General features: G+C 40.0%; 1 protein-coding gene across 1 annotated transcript; it reads left to right on the top strand.

Moving 5' to 3' along the window:
• The first annotated feature begins 43 nt into the window (after positions 1–43).
• Positions 44–1507, top strand: LOC102825548 (forkhead box protein G1-like). Its single transcript, XM_006835371.1, has one exon. The coding sequence runs from the start codon at positions 44–46 to the stop codon at positions 1505–1507; it is 1464 nt and encodes a 487-aa protein (XP_006835434.1).
• Positions 1508–18104: the final 16597 nt, after the last annotated feature.

Raw genomic sequence — 18104 nt, 5'->3', positions numbered from 1 at the left:
TCCCGCGCCGCCGCCGCCGCCGTTTCCCCCCGACGACTGGGTGATGCTGGACATGGGAGATAGGAAAGAGGTGAAAATGATCCCCAAGTCCTCGTTCAGCATCAACAGCCTGGTGCCGGAGGCGGTCCAGAACGACAACCACCACGCGAGCCACGGCCACCACAACAGCCATCACCCTCCGCACCACCACCACCACCATCACCATCACCACCACCCGCCACCGCCCGCTCCGCAACCGCCGCCGCCGCCTCAGCAGCAGCAGCCGCCGCCGCCGCCGCCCCCAGCGCCGCAGCCCGCTCAGACGCGGGGCGCCCCGACCGCGGCCGACGACGACAAGGGCCCCCAGCAACTGCTGCTCCCGCCGCCGCCGCCGGCCGCCGCCCTGGACGGGGCCAAAGCGGACGGGTTGGGCGGCAAGGGCGAGCCAGGCGGCGGGCCCGGGGAGCTGGCGCCCGTCGGGCCGGACGAGAAGGAGAAGGGCACCGCCGGCGGGGGGGAGGAGAAGAAGGGGGCGGGCGAGGGCGGCAAGGACGGGGAGGGGGGCAAGGAGGGCGAGAAGAAGAACGGCAAGTACGAGAAGCCGCCCTTCAGCTACAACGCGTTGATCATGATGGCCATCCGGCAGAGCCCCGAGAAGCGGCTGACGCTCAATGGTATCTACGAGTTCATTATGAAGAACTTCCCTTACTACCGCGAGAACAAGCAGGGCTGGCAGAACTCCATCCGCCACAACCTGTCGCTCAACAAGTGCTTCGTGAAGGTGCCGCGCCACTACGACGACCCGGGCAAGGGCAACTACTGGATGCTGGACCCGTCGAGCGACGACGTCTTCATCGGCGGCACGACCGGCAAGCTGCGGCGCCGCTCCACCACGTCGCGGGCCAAGCTGGCCTTCAAGCGCGGGGCGCGCCTCACCTCCACCGGCCTCACCTTCATGGACCGCGCCGGCTCCCTCTACTGGCCCATGTCGCCCTTCCTGTCCCTGCACCACCCCCGCGCCAGCAGCACTTTGAGTTATAATGGCACCACCTCGGCCTACCCCAGCCACCCCATGCCCTACAGCTCCGTGTTGACTCAGAACTCGCTGGGCAACAACCACTCCTTCTCCACGGCCAACGGCCTGAGCGTGGACCGCCTGGTCAACGGGGAGATCCCGTACGCCACGCACCACCTCACGGCCGCCGCGCTGGCCGCCTCGGTGCCCTGCGGCCTGTCGGTGCCCTGCTCCGGGACCTACTCCCTCAACCCCTGCTCCGTCAACCTGCTCGCGGGCCAGACCAGTTACTTTTTCCCCCACGTCCCGCACCCGTCAATGACTTCGCAGAGCAGCACGTCCATGAGCGCCCGGGCCGCGTCCTCCTCCACGTCGCCACAGGCCCCCTCGACCCTGCCCTGTGAGTCTTTAAGACCCTCTTTGCCAAGCTTCACGACGGGACTGTCTGGAGGACTGTCTGATTATTTCACACATCAAAATCAGGGGTCTTCTTCCAACCCTTTAATACATTAACATCCCTGGGACCAGACTGTAAGTGAACGTTTTACACACATTTGCATTGTAAATGATAATTAAAAAAATAAGTCCAGGTATTTTTTATTAAGCCCCCCCACCCCCATTTCTGTACGTTTGTTCAGTCTTTAGGGTTGTTTATTATTCTAACAAGGTGTGGAGTGTCAGCGAGGTGCAATGTGGGGAGAATACATTGTAGAATATAAGGTTTGGAAGTCAAAATTCTAGTAGAATGTGTATCTAAATAGTGACTGCTTTGCCATTTCATTCAAACCTGACAAGTCTATCTCTCGGAGCCGCCAGATTTCCATGTGTGCAGTATTATAAGTTATCCTGGCGCTACATGGTGGATGCAGACCTTGAGAACAACCTAAATTATGGGGAGAGTTTTAAAATGTTCAATTGTAATTTGTATTTAAGAAGCATTCGTAGTAAAGGTGCCCAAGAAATTATTTTGGCCATTTATTGTTTTGTCCTTTTCTTTGAAGAACTGTTTTATTAAATTTTTTTTGTTTACTTTTAGACCAAAGATTGGGTTCTAGAAAATGCACTTGGTATACTAAGTATTAAAAAAATAATAATAAACAACGAAAAAAGGAAAGTTGTTTCAGTTGGCAGCACTGCCCATTCAAATGAATCGGAAGGGGACAAAATTAATGATTGCCTTCAGTTTGTGTTGTGTATATTTTGATGTATGTGGTCACTAACAGGTCACTTTTATTTTTTTTCTAAATGTAGTGAAATGTTAATACCTATTGTACTTATAGGTAAACCTTGCAAATATGTAACCTGTGTTGCGCAAATGCCGCATAAATTTGAGTGATTGTTAATGTTGTCTTAAAATTTCTTGATTGTGATACTGTGGTCATATGCCCGTGTTTGTCACTTACAAAAATGTTTACTATGAACACACAGAAATAAAAATAGGCTAAATTCATATATATCTTGATACTTTTGTCTCTTTTATTAAGTAGAGCTAATTTTTAAAAAGCCCATTAAATTTATAGGAACCCAAAGGCTTTTTCAGCCAATCTAAGATTGAAACTGCTCCTTAGATTTCAACTGAGACGTTTTAAATGGAAATCATATTTTTAGCCATTATAGAATAAAAGTTTACAAGGAGCAAGCTATCTAATAAACACTAGCTTTAAAAAAGAAAAAGTATAGATAGGCTTTTCAGCTGGTATCTTTAAGTTTCTCTGGATATACAGCAAAAAGAGATAGAATTTAATTTTATGTACATAGCTATTTACCCTGTGTTTATTTTCAAATCAGTAAATAGAATGCTTAGTTTTTATATATTTTGTTTCAGATATCTTGTTTATAGAACTTGACAAATTATAAATAAATATATATATATATATATATGGTTAGATAGACGTAAATATAATGCACACATATGTAATATTTATAGACACACAAAACTCTTCAGTTCAGGAACAATTTGCGCTAGGAATGCTGCAAACATTTTTGTTTAAAATATTTGTATTTATACTTTTTAAGTCAGCATTTATTTTTGTGGCTGTTTACCCACAATGAAAGTTCTAATAAAGATGTGCTGAAGTTGCAATATAGATTTTGCTGAAGTTATCAACTGTTGTAATGATTTGCAGATCAATGCTTATACTTTATTTTTTTAATTATAAAAGTTTTAAGTTCTAGATGTTCAGAAGAAGTAAAATGCCTCTCTCCTTTTTCTTTAAATTTTAAATGTAGAGGTATTTATTTGATTCCCTTTTAAGTATGACTGTATGATTTAATTTAGAGGTCTGTTCCACTTGCTTACACTGAGTTATAATTTTGACTTGATATATATACACATATTGATACAATACATATCAAGTTAAAATGAAATGATATATAACATGAAATTGAAAACCTTTCAAAAATTGTTTCAGATACCCCAATTGTTATAACTACAGAAAATAATTAGAAAACCTGAGTAAAAGATTTACTAACTAATTGGATCCTGGGGTGAATCTGTGGAGGACAAGTTGTTCGTTTGCTACAATTGTATAGTCTGAAATGTATTCTGCAGTGATGCAATAAGCTGGCTACTTTCTACAATAGGCCCAATGAAAAATAATCTGTCCCAAAGATGTTATCAACAAACACTTAGTGAGTTGCTGGGGTGGGGTGGAGGGGGAGTCTAAGGAAGAAGCAAGCTAGCTGAAATAAATTTGGAATTGAAATACAGAGTAGTTAATATTGAAAATTTGATGTGCAGGATGTGAAATGGGGAAAGGAAAGAGGATTATTATGCTTAAAAAAAAAAAAAAAAACCCACCACTATAGAGAGATGCTAAAGGAAGACATAGATATAAGGTCCAAAAAAAAAAAAAAAAATAGCTGGAACCAAATTTGTACAAACGAAGAATGGACTAAAGTGAACTGACATGATTTTATTTTCTTAGTATGAGAAATTTTCATCATTGTTCCAGGTTTCCCGAAATGTAATGGTTCAGAAAGAAGCAGGAAAGAAAATTCCACAAATAACTTTTGTTTTAAAAGCCAGTTCATGACTGATACTAAAAAGAGTAATAGAATCCAAGAGAATAGGGTTAAGAAAGAAAATCCCCATTGCACATTTGTGAACCAAAATAGCTCAAAGAAAGGCATGTATTTAGGCTTATAAAGGTATGCTCCATTGTTGTTCTTTCCATAGATTTTATTTTTGGAATGAGTATGTAAAAGTTACAGGGAAAATACAGTGTTATGCCTACCAAAAGTTAAATAGAAAGTTTAAATCCTATATTGAGGTAAAGGGATATAGATATTCAAGAGAGATTTCTACCATGGGTATTTTCCTTTCCTGACTACATTAAACAACTGTTTATTTGTAATAATTAAGATTTAATTCTGGTTGATAGTGAAATAGAATTTCAGTGGAAAAATCTGAATTCTGAGATCAAGAATAAAATTGACTTCTTAGAAATCACAGGAACTAAGGTCTGGGATGGAAGTTCTGCTTGGACACATGTCCAAGTTGCATACATACTGGATATGACTAAAAGTAGGAATTGCTTGTTTAGTATGCAGCTAGCCATAAAGAGGGCACGATACAGAGAGAGAATTTGTGAAGGCCTTCTCATGCCCAATCTGAACGTTTCATTTACCTCCATCTCTTCTAGCATCACTTGCTTTCATCTCAAAAAAATACATGACTGTCTGGCATGGCATCTAATACATTTTTTGCATAAAATTAATTGTAATATTGTGTTGATAATTGTCACCAACCTTTACCAGTAAAAATTAGCTTGTGCCACAAAAACACTTCAAAACTTTTTCAAGTTTTTATTCTTTGATACTTAAGATTATTTTTTAATGAGATCAAAGTTGCTATTTTCGAGATTCTGTAACTAAAAGTGATAAGAAAATTAAAAATTGAAATTCTAAATTATTTTATTTTTGTGTTAAAATAGTTTAATTTGTCTGATATAAGATTAATACCAATATTTATATATAAAATAGAAACTAATTTACCTAACTTGGAGAACTGATAAAGATTCTTCCAAACATTTTTTTCAGACCTGTTACAAAATTGAAATTGAAGAGAGCATACAATTCAGAGCTAGCAAGACTTAACAACGTTATCAATATGATTCTGGAAAGCTTCATGGGTTTCTGTGACACATCAAGTGTAGAGATTTTTTTTTTTTTAATGAGTCTTACAGTGTATTGTTTTAAATATATATTTCAGTTGGATAATTTCCCAAGCTAGCGTGATAAAGTCTATATATTTAGAACTTTAAATCTATAAGTATGGTTTGTTAACAAGGTGTTTCCCACGTATTGCTAAGGACTTTGCATGCTTTGAAATAATTTTGCTTTGGAGAAATTAATTTCATGAATAGTTAATGTGGCTGGTTGTATTTAAGGCTAAAATAAGACTAAAAAGTCTGTTGAAGAGTGAGGCTAACAAAGGGTGAAGGTGAAGATCATTAGGGGTTTTAGAGTTGGCTGAGGCGGGATGCTGGGGTTGTGTAACTGTGCGTAGAGGGCGGGGTTCCTGTACATTCCTACTTCACCAGATAATCTGCCCCCAACACCACTCCAGCTTCTGCCAGACAGATGGAACTCTCCAACACGAATATCTGCGCAGCCATCCCAACAATCAGGGTAGGTGAAACTTGAATTGAAATCTCCCCTCTTCTTTTTTTCCCTACTTGAGGCCAGATTCTAGAGATATGACAAGAATAGAGGTCATCTAGATCCTTTGGCGAGCGCGCACACACACATCTGCGTTATTCTTAAGAGCTACTTACTTGTAAGAGTTCAATTACCTTTCACAATTTGTTCGTCTTACTCGACTTTCTTATACGTACGTTTTTTTGCTGTTGTTGCTGTTTTTTGTTTTTTTAAGCCTTTCTTTATCTCATTTCAATCATCCATCTCCCTTTCTGTCCTCCCTTTACCGCCTCATCCAACTACCAGCTGTGTCTGTCTGTCTTTCAGTTTTCATCCCTCAAAGTGACCCTTACCCTCTCTAGCGGTCAGTTCTCCTGGACCTTATCCTGAAGATGTAGGCCTTGGGGACTCTGGGCTGGCGGACACGTGATGTAGTATTTTGTTTTGAGTCTCTCTTCTCCTTCCCAATTTCTATCTCCCCCCGCCCCACACACCCAAGACTCAGCCAGTTGTTGACCAAAGGATGCCAAGGAAACAGACACAAGCACCAGAGCATTTTCCCTGGAGAGTGGTAAGTAAAAGGGCTTTTCGGAAGGACGGGGCGGGCAGGGAAGGGGTTATGTCTCCCTGACTGCTTTGTCTAAGGTTCTAAACCGCGACTCTGTGGAAATTTTAAAGTATTTTTTTTTTCTAAGCGGATTACTACCAATTCACAAAAAAGAATGCTTTATTTTCCCACATCGGCAGAAAAATGATGGCGAATCTTAAGTAAAGAGAATGTAGGCATGGCAAAGGGAGGGGGGAGATGGAGAGGAAGAAGATGAATATATGTGGAGGAGGGGTAGTGGGGAACTGAACTAGGTCCTAGAGTGCAAAGTCATGTATTTTGCCTGAGTACGGTTTGTGAGTCTTAGGGATGCTGCGAGTGTACCCTAACGGGACCTTCTTAACATGCAAACCCAGAGGTGTTTGTTCTCCCAATTGGAAACAAAACTGTTTCCTCCGGAGCTAAGGACTTGCCTCACTTCTAAAGTTTGTTTGTTTGTTTGTTTTGTAGAACGCTCCTCCTCCCTCTATTTTCGCACTTAAATTGGCAACCTCCTGCGTTGCAGGCCGGGCGCCCGCCGCTCCTTCGCTGGGGTCAGGAGAGCGTCCCTTTTTAATTCCGTGGAGCTGTCCCACGTAGAGTCCCACAGTGTGCGTGAGAGGCTTCTCCGCAGCCTCTTCGAAGGACTAGGGAAATGAGCACCGTTCTGGGCTTGACTTTGTCCCTTCTGGGAATATCCCAGCTCCCGGCTTTGGGAATCTCAGGCAAATAATTGATTCTTAATGCATACTTAGGAGACAGCGGTGTGCTCGAGAGCCAGGCTCTCCCAAGAGTGGCTGCGAGCGCGCCAGACTTCCTTCCGCGCGAAGTGAATTGGGGGCCCGCGCCTCGGTTTTCTATTTAGCTTTCTCGGGACCCCTAAAGGACTCCTGGGTGAAGTTAGAGATGGACGCGGTGGCGGGACACGGCGACTTGGTTTTCCCTGATTTTGGAAAAATGAAGAGGAGAGGCATAGGCTGCGGATTCAGGACTGTGTTGAAGGGCGACGCTGTGGCCGGGAATGAGAGGCGGCGGTCTCTGGACGTTGTGGCTGAGATTCCGGCAGTGGGTGACGCTGGGCGCTGCGCAGGGAGCAGCAAGGTGAGGGCGCTCTTGCCCAGGACAAGCCAAGCTTTCTTTGCCTTTGGTCGCGTACACTGGCTGACTCCAGAAAACCTGACTGAAGTCCAAGTAGAAACTCCAAGTAGAATCTTGGCTGGTGGGCTTCCCCACTTCCTTCCTATTCTTCATGGGTGCATCCCTTCCCCCACTCCCAACATACATACTTTTTCCCACGGAAAGTTTTTTCTTATATTATTTACCCGGTGCAATTTCAAATCACAGCATTTACCTACTGGTTGCTAAAACTGATTTCTTCTTTGTAATAGACATTTTAACTCCTTTCCATTTTCTATTCCTCTTCCCTTACTCTTTCTGTCCTGCTTTCCTTCTCTGCCCATAGTCCAAGGCAAAGAAGTCTTAGGCAAAAGAGGTAGGCTAGGGGTAGGGTTTTTTGTTTGTTTGTTTGTTTGTTTGTTGTTTTTTAGCTATACAAGCAGTCCTGGCGTTCAGGAGGCAAACTCAGGGTTCAGGATGTGCAAAGCATCCAAGGTGCGGGAAGATTTTCAAGGAGTGATCTTCCTGCTTGAAAGCGCAACAGAAAGAGCCCTGTGCACTTTCGACTCCATTCCTATCAACCCTTCTTTCCCCAATTTCGATGCTTCAGCACCACCCTCACCCTATCCTTTATCAAAACTTGAGATAGGCAAAAATGTTGAAATTGTTGTAGTCAGAAAAGGTATTTAAAATAATTACAAATAATAACAACTCTTGACATTATGGAGCTAGGGGTGCATGTGTGTGAGGGGAGGCAGTTAGTTAATAAGCCTCGCATCTTTTACGCAATCTGTTGCCTAACACATAAATACTCCTCTTGTCTGGTCCCTGTCTTGGGTTGTTCCATGACCTTTCCAGACTTTCAGAAAAGCGGAGCAGAAGGAAAGCATGTCGCACGTTACGGGATTTTGAGATTCCTGTTTGAATGAAAGGGAGTGTTCACTTGCCAGACACGTTTGGATATGCACTGTGACTTAGATTCATTTTTTTTTATTATTATTCGGTTAACACTCCTCGAATTGTGGCTTAAGAGGATTCTTTTCTACCTCCTCTTCTCTTCTTGTTGTCTCATTCTCTGAATCAGAATGGATTAAAGTGCAAACATATCTTCCTCTACCTCTGACAGGGAAGTAAGCTTTTATTCTGTTGGTTGAACAGAAGACCAAAAACTTTAGTGAGGTTAAGGGGAGTTTTGGCTTCATTCTTTCATTTGATCACTGCTCTGAAATTAAATGACCTGATCATTTTTGTTTAAAGTTAAATTAGCCCTAAACAATAACTGATAATTTTTTTCCTTTTTGGTCTAGTTGCGCCTGAATTCTTGGCCATGGATGAAAAAGAGAGTCAAAGAGAATGTTTGGTTACACAATATTTTAAGGATAATCAGAATTGATATTTATGAGTTGGTGGTGATTCTAGGTAGGAACAAAAAATCACTTTCAAAGAAACTGAGTTTCACAAAGGCACAATAGACACAAGAATGAATATAAATAAGCAGCTTTGTTGACGAAGAAAAAAATAGACATGGTATTTTCATTACTCTTTAGAACCTAAACACACAAACTTATCATTCAATAGTGTTTACTTATCTATATCAATTCTGTCCTCCCAGTAATTAAATTTTCACGTAAAAACTGAAATGCTTTGGATGTGAATTTCTAGATCTCCAAAATATAGTTCTTGGAATTAGGCATTCATTTGTTTTGCAATCACCATATAAGATGATTTTGGAATAATGCAAATGCTTTTTATTTTTCCGTACTATTTCACATTGCTTACATATTCAAACATAGGTATGAGAGCTTCCATGGAGTCTTGAGGAAATGACAATATTCTCATTTGTTTTAACAAAAGACCCAAAGAATCTTGAGATGGGAAGATACTACAGTAGTTTTTAAAAATCTTTAAAAATAATGAGCACTATTGTGTGTTTTTCCTATTAAAATGTGCTGAATGAATAATTAGAGGCTGTGATAAAGGTTGAAAAATTCAGAGCCAGAAGAAGGTAGTAATTTTATTATTTGATACTGTTATAATTTTTATAATTAATGATATAGTTTTAAAGTTTGCCAAAGCTTAGAAAAAGTAGAGTGCTCCTCCCACTCCCTCAAAAATATTGTAGAAGAAATAGAGTCAGGTGGAATTGGCAGCAGGGTTTGTATAGTTATTTATTTATTTAATCATGCATTTCAGTAGTAATAGCATTAATGAAGTTGAAAATATATAGTTTTAATTATACATTGCAAGCTCTGATTGCAGGTTGGAGGACTAAAATTGATCATTTCAGCATCGATAGTGTTGTCTATATCTACATTGATTTGTGTTTATTTATGCACAGGCTTGCAGTTATTTACTTACATATTTCAGCATCTACCTCTTGATTATTATCGCAGGTTGGTTTTAATGAAAGAGCTTATATAGGAAACGCATTTCTTGACAGATCCATTTTAAGTAAACCTGATAGTGAATTATAGCAGCTCAATGGGTTTCCCAAATTACTTATTCATACTTGCTTTTTAGTAATTAGGAACTTGCTTTTGATTAAAGCCTCATGCTGCTTGAAAACTTCCATTCTTCTCTTCACACATTGTATTGATATATTTCAATAAAATAGGAAACGGACGGTTTTGTGATGTCCTGTATGATAGAATGACACTAATGAATGAGCCTCCGGTCATTTTCCATTGACATGCCTTGGTTGCCATCATAACAAGGCAGCCACTGGATTTACTAATGCTAAAAATTAAATATCAAAGAGCATTGAGATTTAAATAAAGAAATAAGACACAAGACACCGTATTAAAACATCTGTTAACTCTAAAGTTATACTAGGTACACTTATTCAAAACAAGACATTTGTGAGATCTTGAGTCCATATTGAATTCATATATGCACTCATATGATTTAGTGATATATGTAGTTATACTTTATGAAAATAGACATTTCTATTGAACTAATACCTCACATGTCAATGTATGTATGTATTATGGTTCACTTGAACAAATAGGAAAGCTAGGCACCTAGGAGTCTTCTTTTATAAGCATGAAACAATAGTAGAAGAAAATTGAGAACCATTCTTCTCTATGTTTCTTTTACTGCCATAACAAAATATTGAGGTGTATTTGATATATAGTTTTTAATCTGTCCACTTCACTGAAGGCCATTTAATCCTCAGTGAATACACTTTTTTTTTTTTTTTTTTTCCTTTTCCCTGTTTGGAGTATGAATCTCCCCTTGCTAATAGTATGGAATAAATCTCAGAAACAAAGTTAACAGTCCCATTCTTTACCTTTCCACCGCATGCCCATCCCCCCATCTAGTGTTTGCGAGGAAGATAGACTAAAACTAACCGAATTCTTTCTTGAGACGGATAGGGTCTTGAGGTATGGAAAATTAATTAATCTCCTGAAACTATTTATCGTCAGCATTCGAGCTTCTAACCGCGCAGTCCAGCGGTTGCACACAGAAGGTGGGAGATCCGGGGAAACTCAAGCTTTAAAGGAGAAGAAGAGGGCGAGCTTTGAGCTTATTTATTTTATTTTTCTATCCTGTGTCAAGCCCTTTCAGTTAACATACCTGGTGACCTTTGTAGGACCAAGCACCTTTGGCGTTCTGTAGAGACTGAGATACCAAAGTATCAGCTGAACAACATTTACAGCTATGGAGTGCTCACCCACCCCTCCCTCCGTCTTTTTACGCACGCACCAGCTCTTCCTCACGTGCATCGGGCTAGTGGACAGTGTTGACTTGAATTGCTCTCGGCTCCAAGCCTTTCCTGTGAATGAACCCGAAAACACTCGACAGGTCGTGAATAATCGTTTTAATGAGTGTGCAAAGCGTGCGACGGGGTGCACCGAGCTGTCGGGTTAAACAAACAACTTGTACTCTGACCAAATCCGATTGTTAAAGTGCAAAGTGATGTCAGTACCATTTCCATTGCCCATCGGAAAACCACAGATCTGACACGCGGGAGTCCAATTTTCCCCATTAATGAAAAATAGCAATATTTTCCAGCCGTGTATGTGATCTTCTTTAATATTAATCTGAGCCAAACAAAAACTCATTTGAGAATCAGAGCAGTAATCGTGCCTCTGCCTCAAAAATAAAGAAAAGAAAAATCGAGAAAGAAAGCGGAGAAAATATTTTTTAAATCTTAGGGAGGATTTCTTTTCGTTAGCTCACACAGCATTATTGTGTGATAAATCTTACTTTTATATATTTGCTCATTGCTTACTCTGGGCAAAAGAGCATGTTAACGGTATCTAAATAACGGGTTGGTAATTTGATCCTGGGGACCTTTAAAGATTTTTTTCTATTTGAAATTTAACTAAAATATTTACTGTCTAGCCGGTGAGAAAATGGAAAGATAAATACATCCTACATTTACAATTTCAAGGAAAATGGTTTGCAAAGTAATAATGGGTAAGGAACCCTGATAGATCATATAAAACAATAACAAAAATATTAGTGAGTGCCTCCTCGCTAGTCTACCTCCCTTTTCTTGCACAACCGCGCTGGGGAAACATTTTTCTTCTCCCATCCAGTGTAATGTTCTGTTGAAACTAGCCGTATGTGTTCCTTTCCTTGTTCATCCGTTGTTTTATTTCACAATTTCAACTCTCAAATACAACATGTTGAGTAAGAAGAGAAGACTTCAAAAGATTTTTTAAAAATCCATTTTACACACTTAAAAAGTTTATGAAGGAGAAATACATAAAGTATTTCCCCTGCAACCACTTCATAAAAATTCACTAATCAAACAGAAGGACCAAGGTGCTTGGAAATCAGTGTATTAGCTCCAAATAACTAGTTTCTTCAACTCAATAACTATATTAGAAAATAAGAGTTTATATTTTTATTGTGTCAAGAACTATTGACCCTATTTTTTTGTATTCAAGACTGAAAACATGATGCCCCAAAGACTAAAAGGTTATTCATCTCTTATCATTGTAAAAAGTGTGGGAAATAAAATGTTAAGAGATATGATAGACTAAAACATGGAAGCTCAGCTTTTTTCACTTAACTCCTATTGGCCATATTGTTATCTACATGCCTGTCTGTCTTCTGACCATTTATCTCACATACAGATATGTCAGTATACAAGTGATACCAATTAATGAGTTCATCTACCTAAAGCAGAACTGTGCATATAGAATAAGCAGTTTTGTGTGGAAGTCTCTGTAGTGTTCTTATTGTGGTTGTTAGTTTAAATATGTGTGCCTATTTAGCCATGATTGGATACAATGGATGATATTGAAATTCAATTTAAATCTTCAAAACTCAGAAAAGACAACTAGGAATTTAGGACAGTCAGTGTCAGAATATAAATTTTAATATTCTTCATTTTTTATAAATTTGACAAGAAGTGACTATTAAAAATAAGAGACTTACATTAAAAACATTTTTTCAGGCACCAAGAGACTGTGCAGTTAATTACTACTAAAACAAATTTCTTATCTGTCATCTGACTGAGTTTAGGAATTTTAGTAGTCATTGAAAGAGCTGCATCCATTTCTGTTTTAGATGCACAAACAGCAGAGCTAGAGGGTGCGTTTGTTTTGTGTGTATATATGTAGTTAAAGAACTACACTATCAAAACATTAATTATATTTGAAAGAGAGCAGAGAGTTTGTTGTAGAGAGAACTGCATTATTGAATTTATATTCCACAGAAATCTGTCTGTAGAGAGGGTTGAAATTGTATACCTGTCTCATTTGATGCACCATTTCCAGTGAGGTGTGTAATAAGAGCACAGACATTAGCAAGGCCAACTTGAAGAGCAATGATCTTAGATATTTGGATGGTCTAGCACAGAAGACATCCATGTGAAAATGCAAATCATATGAAGAATACATGGGGCCTTTGTTTTCTGTTAACAGAAACAAAAAGGAGTTTTTTCTCTTTACCAAGCAAATCACAGAATAATCTTAGTTGAATCTTGAATCGTTGGTTGGAGAGGAGGAAGCTTTTGAGTGACTAAGAACATTTCAATTATGACATTTTTTGATCTCTAAATCCTGTTTACTTCACAGCTGCCAAATTTTATACCCGAAATTTAGAATCTCTTCCTCCCTAATCCTACAACAGTATGAATCATCCCTGATCATTTTTAGTTTTTTGGCTTAATTACTAGGTTTCAGCTTTAAATTACCAATAAACTAATTAAACTGACTAATCCTCCTAAACTTCTGTTGAATAGTATAATAGCTACAATAACAACAAAAATAAAATAAAATTTAAACGATAATGACAAAAATAAAGTGTTAATAATGCAGAGTATAATAGCAGAAACAATTATAAAATAATTTCTCTGGTTGACAGGATGAAGATGAAATCCATTTCAGTCTGAAATTTGTGTTTCATGGCAGACAGCAGTCCGACATTCCTCTGATTTCTAGTTTTACTGGCTAGACAGATGACCCTTTCCTGCCTAACTCAAGTTCTCTACTAGACTTCTTTGGTCTAATATGGTAGAGCTTTTTAATGACACTGAGTACTTTTGTGCCCACCCACCTCCCCTTCATTTCTATGGGCATGTGCCCCTGAAGTCACCATTCCCAAATAAATCAACCTGGGAAGCAGACACAGACTGGTAAAGGGATTCCTGGATTGAAGAACCTGGTGCCTTTCAGCTGGAGCTCTGGTGAATAGGCAAAGCATCATATTTGGGAAGAATGTTCACAGAACTGATGAGTTAAAGAAGGGCACAGTAACTGAGGTTCCTGTGAACCCAAAGAGAGCACTGGCCTTGAGGATCTCAGGTCAAAGGGCAAAGTACAAAATCTAGGATTAGGCTCCCCTGGATGAGGAGAGAACCAAACCAACTCTTTTGGTTCCTTTAGGAATGGAGGGATGGTAATGGGGTAGGAAATAAGGTGAAAGGAGTAGGCGTGGAGGGAGGAGAGCAGGTTGAAGATGCCTAGTAAGGGAGAGGTGCTTTTGTTTATTATAAACCTGCCAAAATTTATTGTTCTAAGAGAGAGAACAGCTACTTATTCCTAGGACCAGGCTGGAAAAAAATCTGCCAGTGAGTCCGTTCCTGCAGGAATTCAACTCTTCTCTCAATCCAAAATTCTCCCCATCTCCTAACAGCAACCCCACCATAGGAAAGGAAAGAAAAGAAAAACAGTAGGTAGGAGGGAATTAGATAATGTTTATCAGGCAGATGTTGAGGTTAGAACAGGTTGTTTGATAACAGCCTTCATTTGTGAAGGAGGAGGGGGGGAAGCTGGTTAGAAGAGGAAGAACAGTTATGGAAAAGAGAGGAGCAGCTGAGACTGAAATTCCTTAGCAGCCCAGAAACTGGAGCCAAATGGCAAAAGGCCTTAACCATAACAGGGACAGTTCAGGAGTGGAGAGGGTGAAATTCACAAGAAATTAAGTTCTGCATGCCTTTAAAAACAAACAAAAACTTACAAAAAAGGCATAAATATCAATAGCCAGTTTTGTTCTCTAGGAAACTTTTTTCTTTAGATAAAGGACTTCACACTCACATATGTGTATATCCCTTTATAGTAAACCAAATTGCAGTTGAAAGAAGAAAGCAAAGAGGTTGGGGGGGCAGGGAGGTAGGAAACTTCCTTGTTGGTAGCCCTAGGCATCCTTTGGATTACCTTTTATGGATGGGAGACTGAACAAAATTTTTTTTTTTCATTCTTTCTAATATTATCATTTAAAACAGGAGAAAAATCCCACTTCACAACAATATTATTTCACTAAAGCTTAGCAAAGAATGATCGAGGAGCTTCCAGTTCTGGGGATAAATTTACTGATGGGATGCTCAGTCTTATCTCCCCTTTTTAAGTCTGCAAAGGGAGAAAGGTGACTCTGGCTGCAACTGTATATCACTGTTCTTAAATGGTACCTAGGACTTTTCAATGCTCTAATAAGTAACTACTAAATTCACTTTAGCTCTTTCAAAAGTATAGATTTGCAACTTGAAATCAACCTGGAGCTTTCCATAGAAAATATATTTCTAATTAAAATATTTTAAGGAAAGTGTTCTTTACTTACTATGATCATTTTGTAGTTTGAGATTTATTTTGATTAACATACCATCATTTGTTACAATGAGAATATTAATTAGCAATCAGCATTACTAGTAAAAGTGGCCTTCAATCCAATTATATACACTTCCAGTCTATGGCATATGAGAATTTATTTTCCAACACTTTGATTTTAATTGTATATAATAGAAAACCTCAAGTCAGTGGAAAGATGAATAACTAAAAGAAGTGAAATTTAACACTTTTGTGATATGGATAGTTGACAGAAAGGAAAAAAATAATAAAAGCAGGTATTTCATGAGGTAGTAAAATCCATGAATATTCATATACCTACTTAACAAAAATAGAAGCCTTCTTATCCCAATACCTTAATAAATCCATAGCCAATGCAAGTCGGATTTGCAAAACAAACACAACATTAGTATTTCTACATTTTCACCCACGAGCAACTTCCTGCTTAGATAATATTATGAAGTGAACATTTGACCCTCCCCCATCCATGGTGTATGCAAAAGTGAGGAATTACGGGTGGGTGGAATTAAGAGCTATCCACCTTTTCAGTAAACTAAGATGCAATCGTTCCAGTCTTTCAATATTCATACTCTAGTATTAAATAAAGAAAAAAAACCATACGGTTTTCAAAAATATGAGAGGGTAATACCAATTCAAGGAACGCTTACTGTTTCAGAAAGGAAATGGCTGAAACCATGATGCTCACTATCTTTTTTTTTTATTCCAACAAAGATTTTTTCAAAGCGTAAAGAGCCAGATCTGTTGCACAAGTGTGGTAAAGCAAAATAATCTTAGAAATGGGCCTTAGGGGGGTTTAATGGACAGACACTCTTTGAATATTTATGAAGAGCAATACTCTTGAAAAGGATTGTGAGATTGTCTGTCGTTCTCCTTAATAAATGTGGTGGGGGAAGTTGGGTGGCTAGATATGTCCAAGCATCCTAGCTCCTGCTAATCATAAGAGAATATGATCTCAGTAGAATAGGAAAGGATTCTAAGTCTTGAAAGGATCTGCAAAAGTCTACTGGTCCTATCATGTTTATTCCTGATTAGATACATATTTCAAGAGCATGTCTTTTTCACTAGGCTCTTCATTGCAGTTGCAGCTTCATTGACAGCAGCCAGCTTACATTAAAGTGTGATCCAATGCATCAGTCTAGTTTTAAAAAGGAAACAATGGAGAGGAAAAATAGAGTTGCTGTCTTATCAATGAAATCATCATTGGCAGTTGAAAAATAGGGAAAAGGGAGGCTCTAAAACAGAATAGTGTGAGGAGAGCAATATACTCTTTAGGTAAATTTGGGAAGGTGTTAAGTAAAATGCTGTTGAGAAATAGGGATTATTCAAGCAGTTTAAATACAAATCTACCGGAAATCATGCTCTGTGTAAATGAAAATGAAGGAATTTATGCATATTCTAATTTTCCCTCTTTGGCTGCTATTTTGGAGGAAGAGACTTCTTTTGCTGATGGTGGGACTTTTTTGTTCTGCACAGGAAATGTGTAAATGAACACAAATCCTGCCCCCCCCCCCCCCTTTAACACTTTTCTCTCCCATTCTCTCTCGGCTGCTCGTCAACAATCAGTAGTTAGGGTTCTCAGTTCTTTGGTAACTGATCGCAGTGTCTTCCCATTCCTAGGATGGTAGGGGGCAGGCAGTTCTGGCAAGGGACTTGCGTCTCCTCTGGGTCATTAAACCTTTGGAAATTTAACAGAGTTTTCATTCTTAATTTGGTCATTCAAAGAGAATAGGGGTGGGAGGCATATGTTTAATACGATGAAAAATCATCTCAAAACGATTTCCTCCCACAATGAAATTCTCAGTGACGACTAAGTTGAGGAAAGCTTAAAGGTGATCTTATAAACAGGGTTCTGAAGATCTCTGACCGCCACCGACGAACTCAAACATTTTCCTTCCTGCGCCCTCGGAAAAGAGATTTGGAAGGTGAATTTTCATTATCCAGTTTCCTTATTCTGCTGTAAGCCAATCAATCACCTGATGCTGAGAAAGTGAAGTGAAGAGCTAGGGTCTTTCTGTAACGTTTTGTGGAATGTATAAAGGTCTCCTGAGATGGGACAGTGAAGTGTGTGGGATTGAAAGTAATGGCAGGGGCTATGTTATCGGAGGAAAGAAAGACATTGGTGGAGAGGCAGATAAGGGGTGAAGAAAAGACAGGTTCTTCTCTCCTCGGGCTCGGGCATTTATTTCCAGGGCAATCTGAGCGTTTCAGAATTTAATAAGGGATGGGGGAAGGCAGAGAGTGCAAGTTTCTATCTTCTGTTCCATACCCCCGATAAAGCCTGGAGACAACCTTATCCTTTATAATTTCATTTGAAAAGAGCCCCGAGGCTGCCTCCTCCCCCTGCTCCTCCCCTTTCCCGGCCGCTCACTAAGCACCGCCCAGCCCCGGGCGTCCGCAGAGGCCCGAGCTCATTCCCGGCCCCGTTCGCCACCCGAGCGCACAGAGCTCGAAGAAGGAGGGGTAGTCACAGCAACCCCCACAGAAACCTTACTGCGATCCCCCTTCCCCAGACATATTTTCGATGCTTCCATCTGTGTCCCCGAGTGCCAGCTTTTTATCTCCCCGTCCACCGGGATTCCAGTCCTTCGTTCTTCTTCTGAAAGGGGGTGGGAATGGGTGGGCTCGCCGCTGGGCAATCGCTCGGTAGGTCTCCGCGACCCCTGCGTGGCTCCAGGCTGTGTTGCCCGTTCCTTTTCCGGCACGGGTGTTGTGGCGCGGATTCGCTTAA

The sequence above is a fragment of the Chrysochloris asiatica genome, unplaced genomic scaffold (genome assembly GCF_000296735.1).
Source record: "Chrysochloris asiatica unplaced genomic scaffold, ChrAsi1.0 scaffold00017, whole genome shotgun sequence".
Classification (NCBI taxonomy): Eukaryota; Metazoa; Chordata; class Mammalia; order Afrosoricida; family Chrysochloridae; genus Chrysochloris; species Chrysochloris asiatica.
This window is presented reverse-complemented; position numbering and strand designations above follow the sequence as displayed.

Coding starts and splice junctions, on each gene's coding strand:
- LOC102825548 (XM_006835371.1), top strand. CDS start 44: ATGCTGGACATGGGAGATAGGAAAGAGGTGAAAATGATCCCCAAGTCC.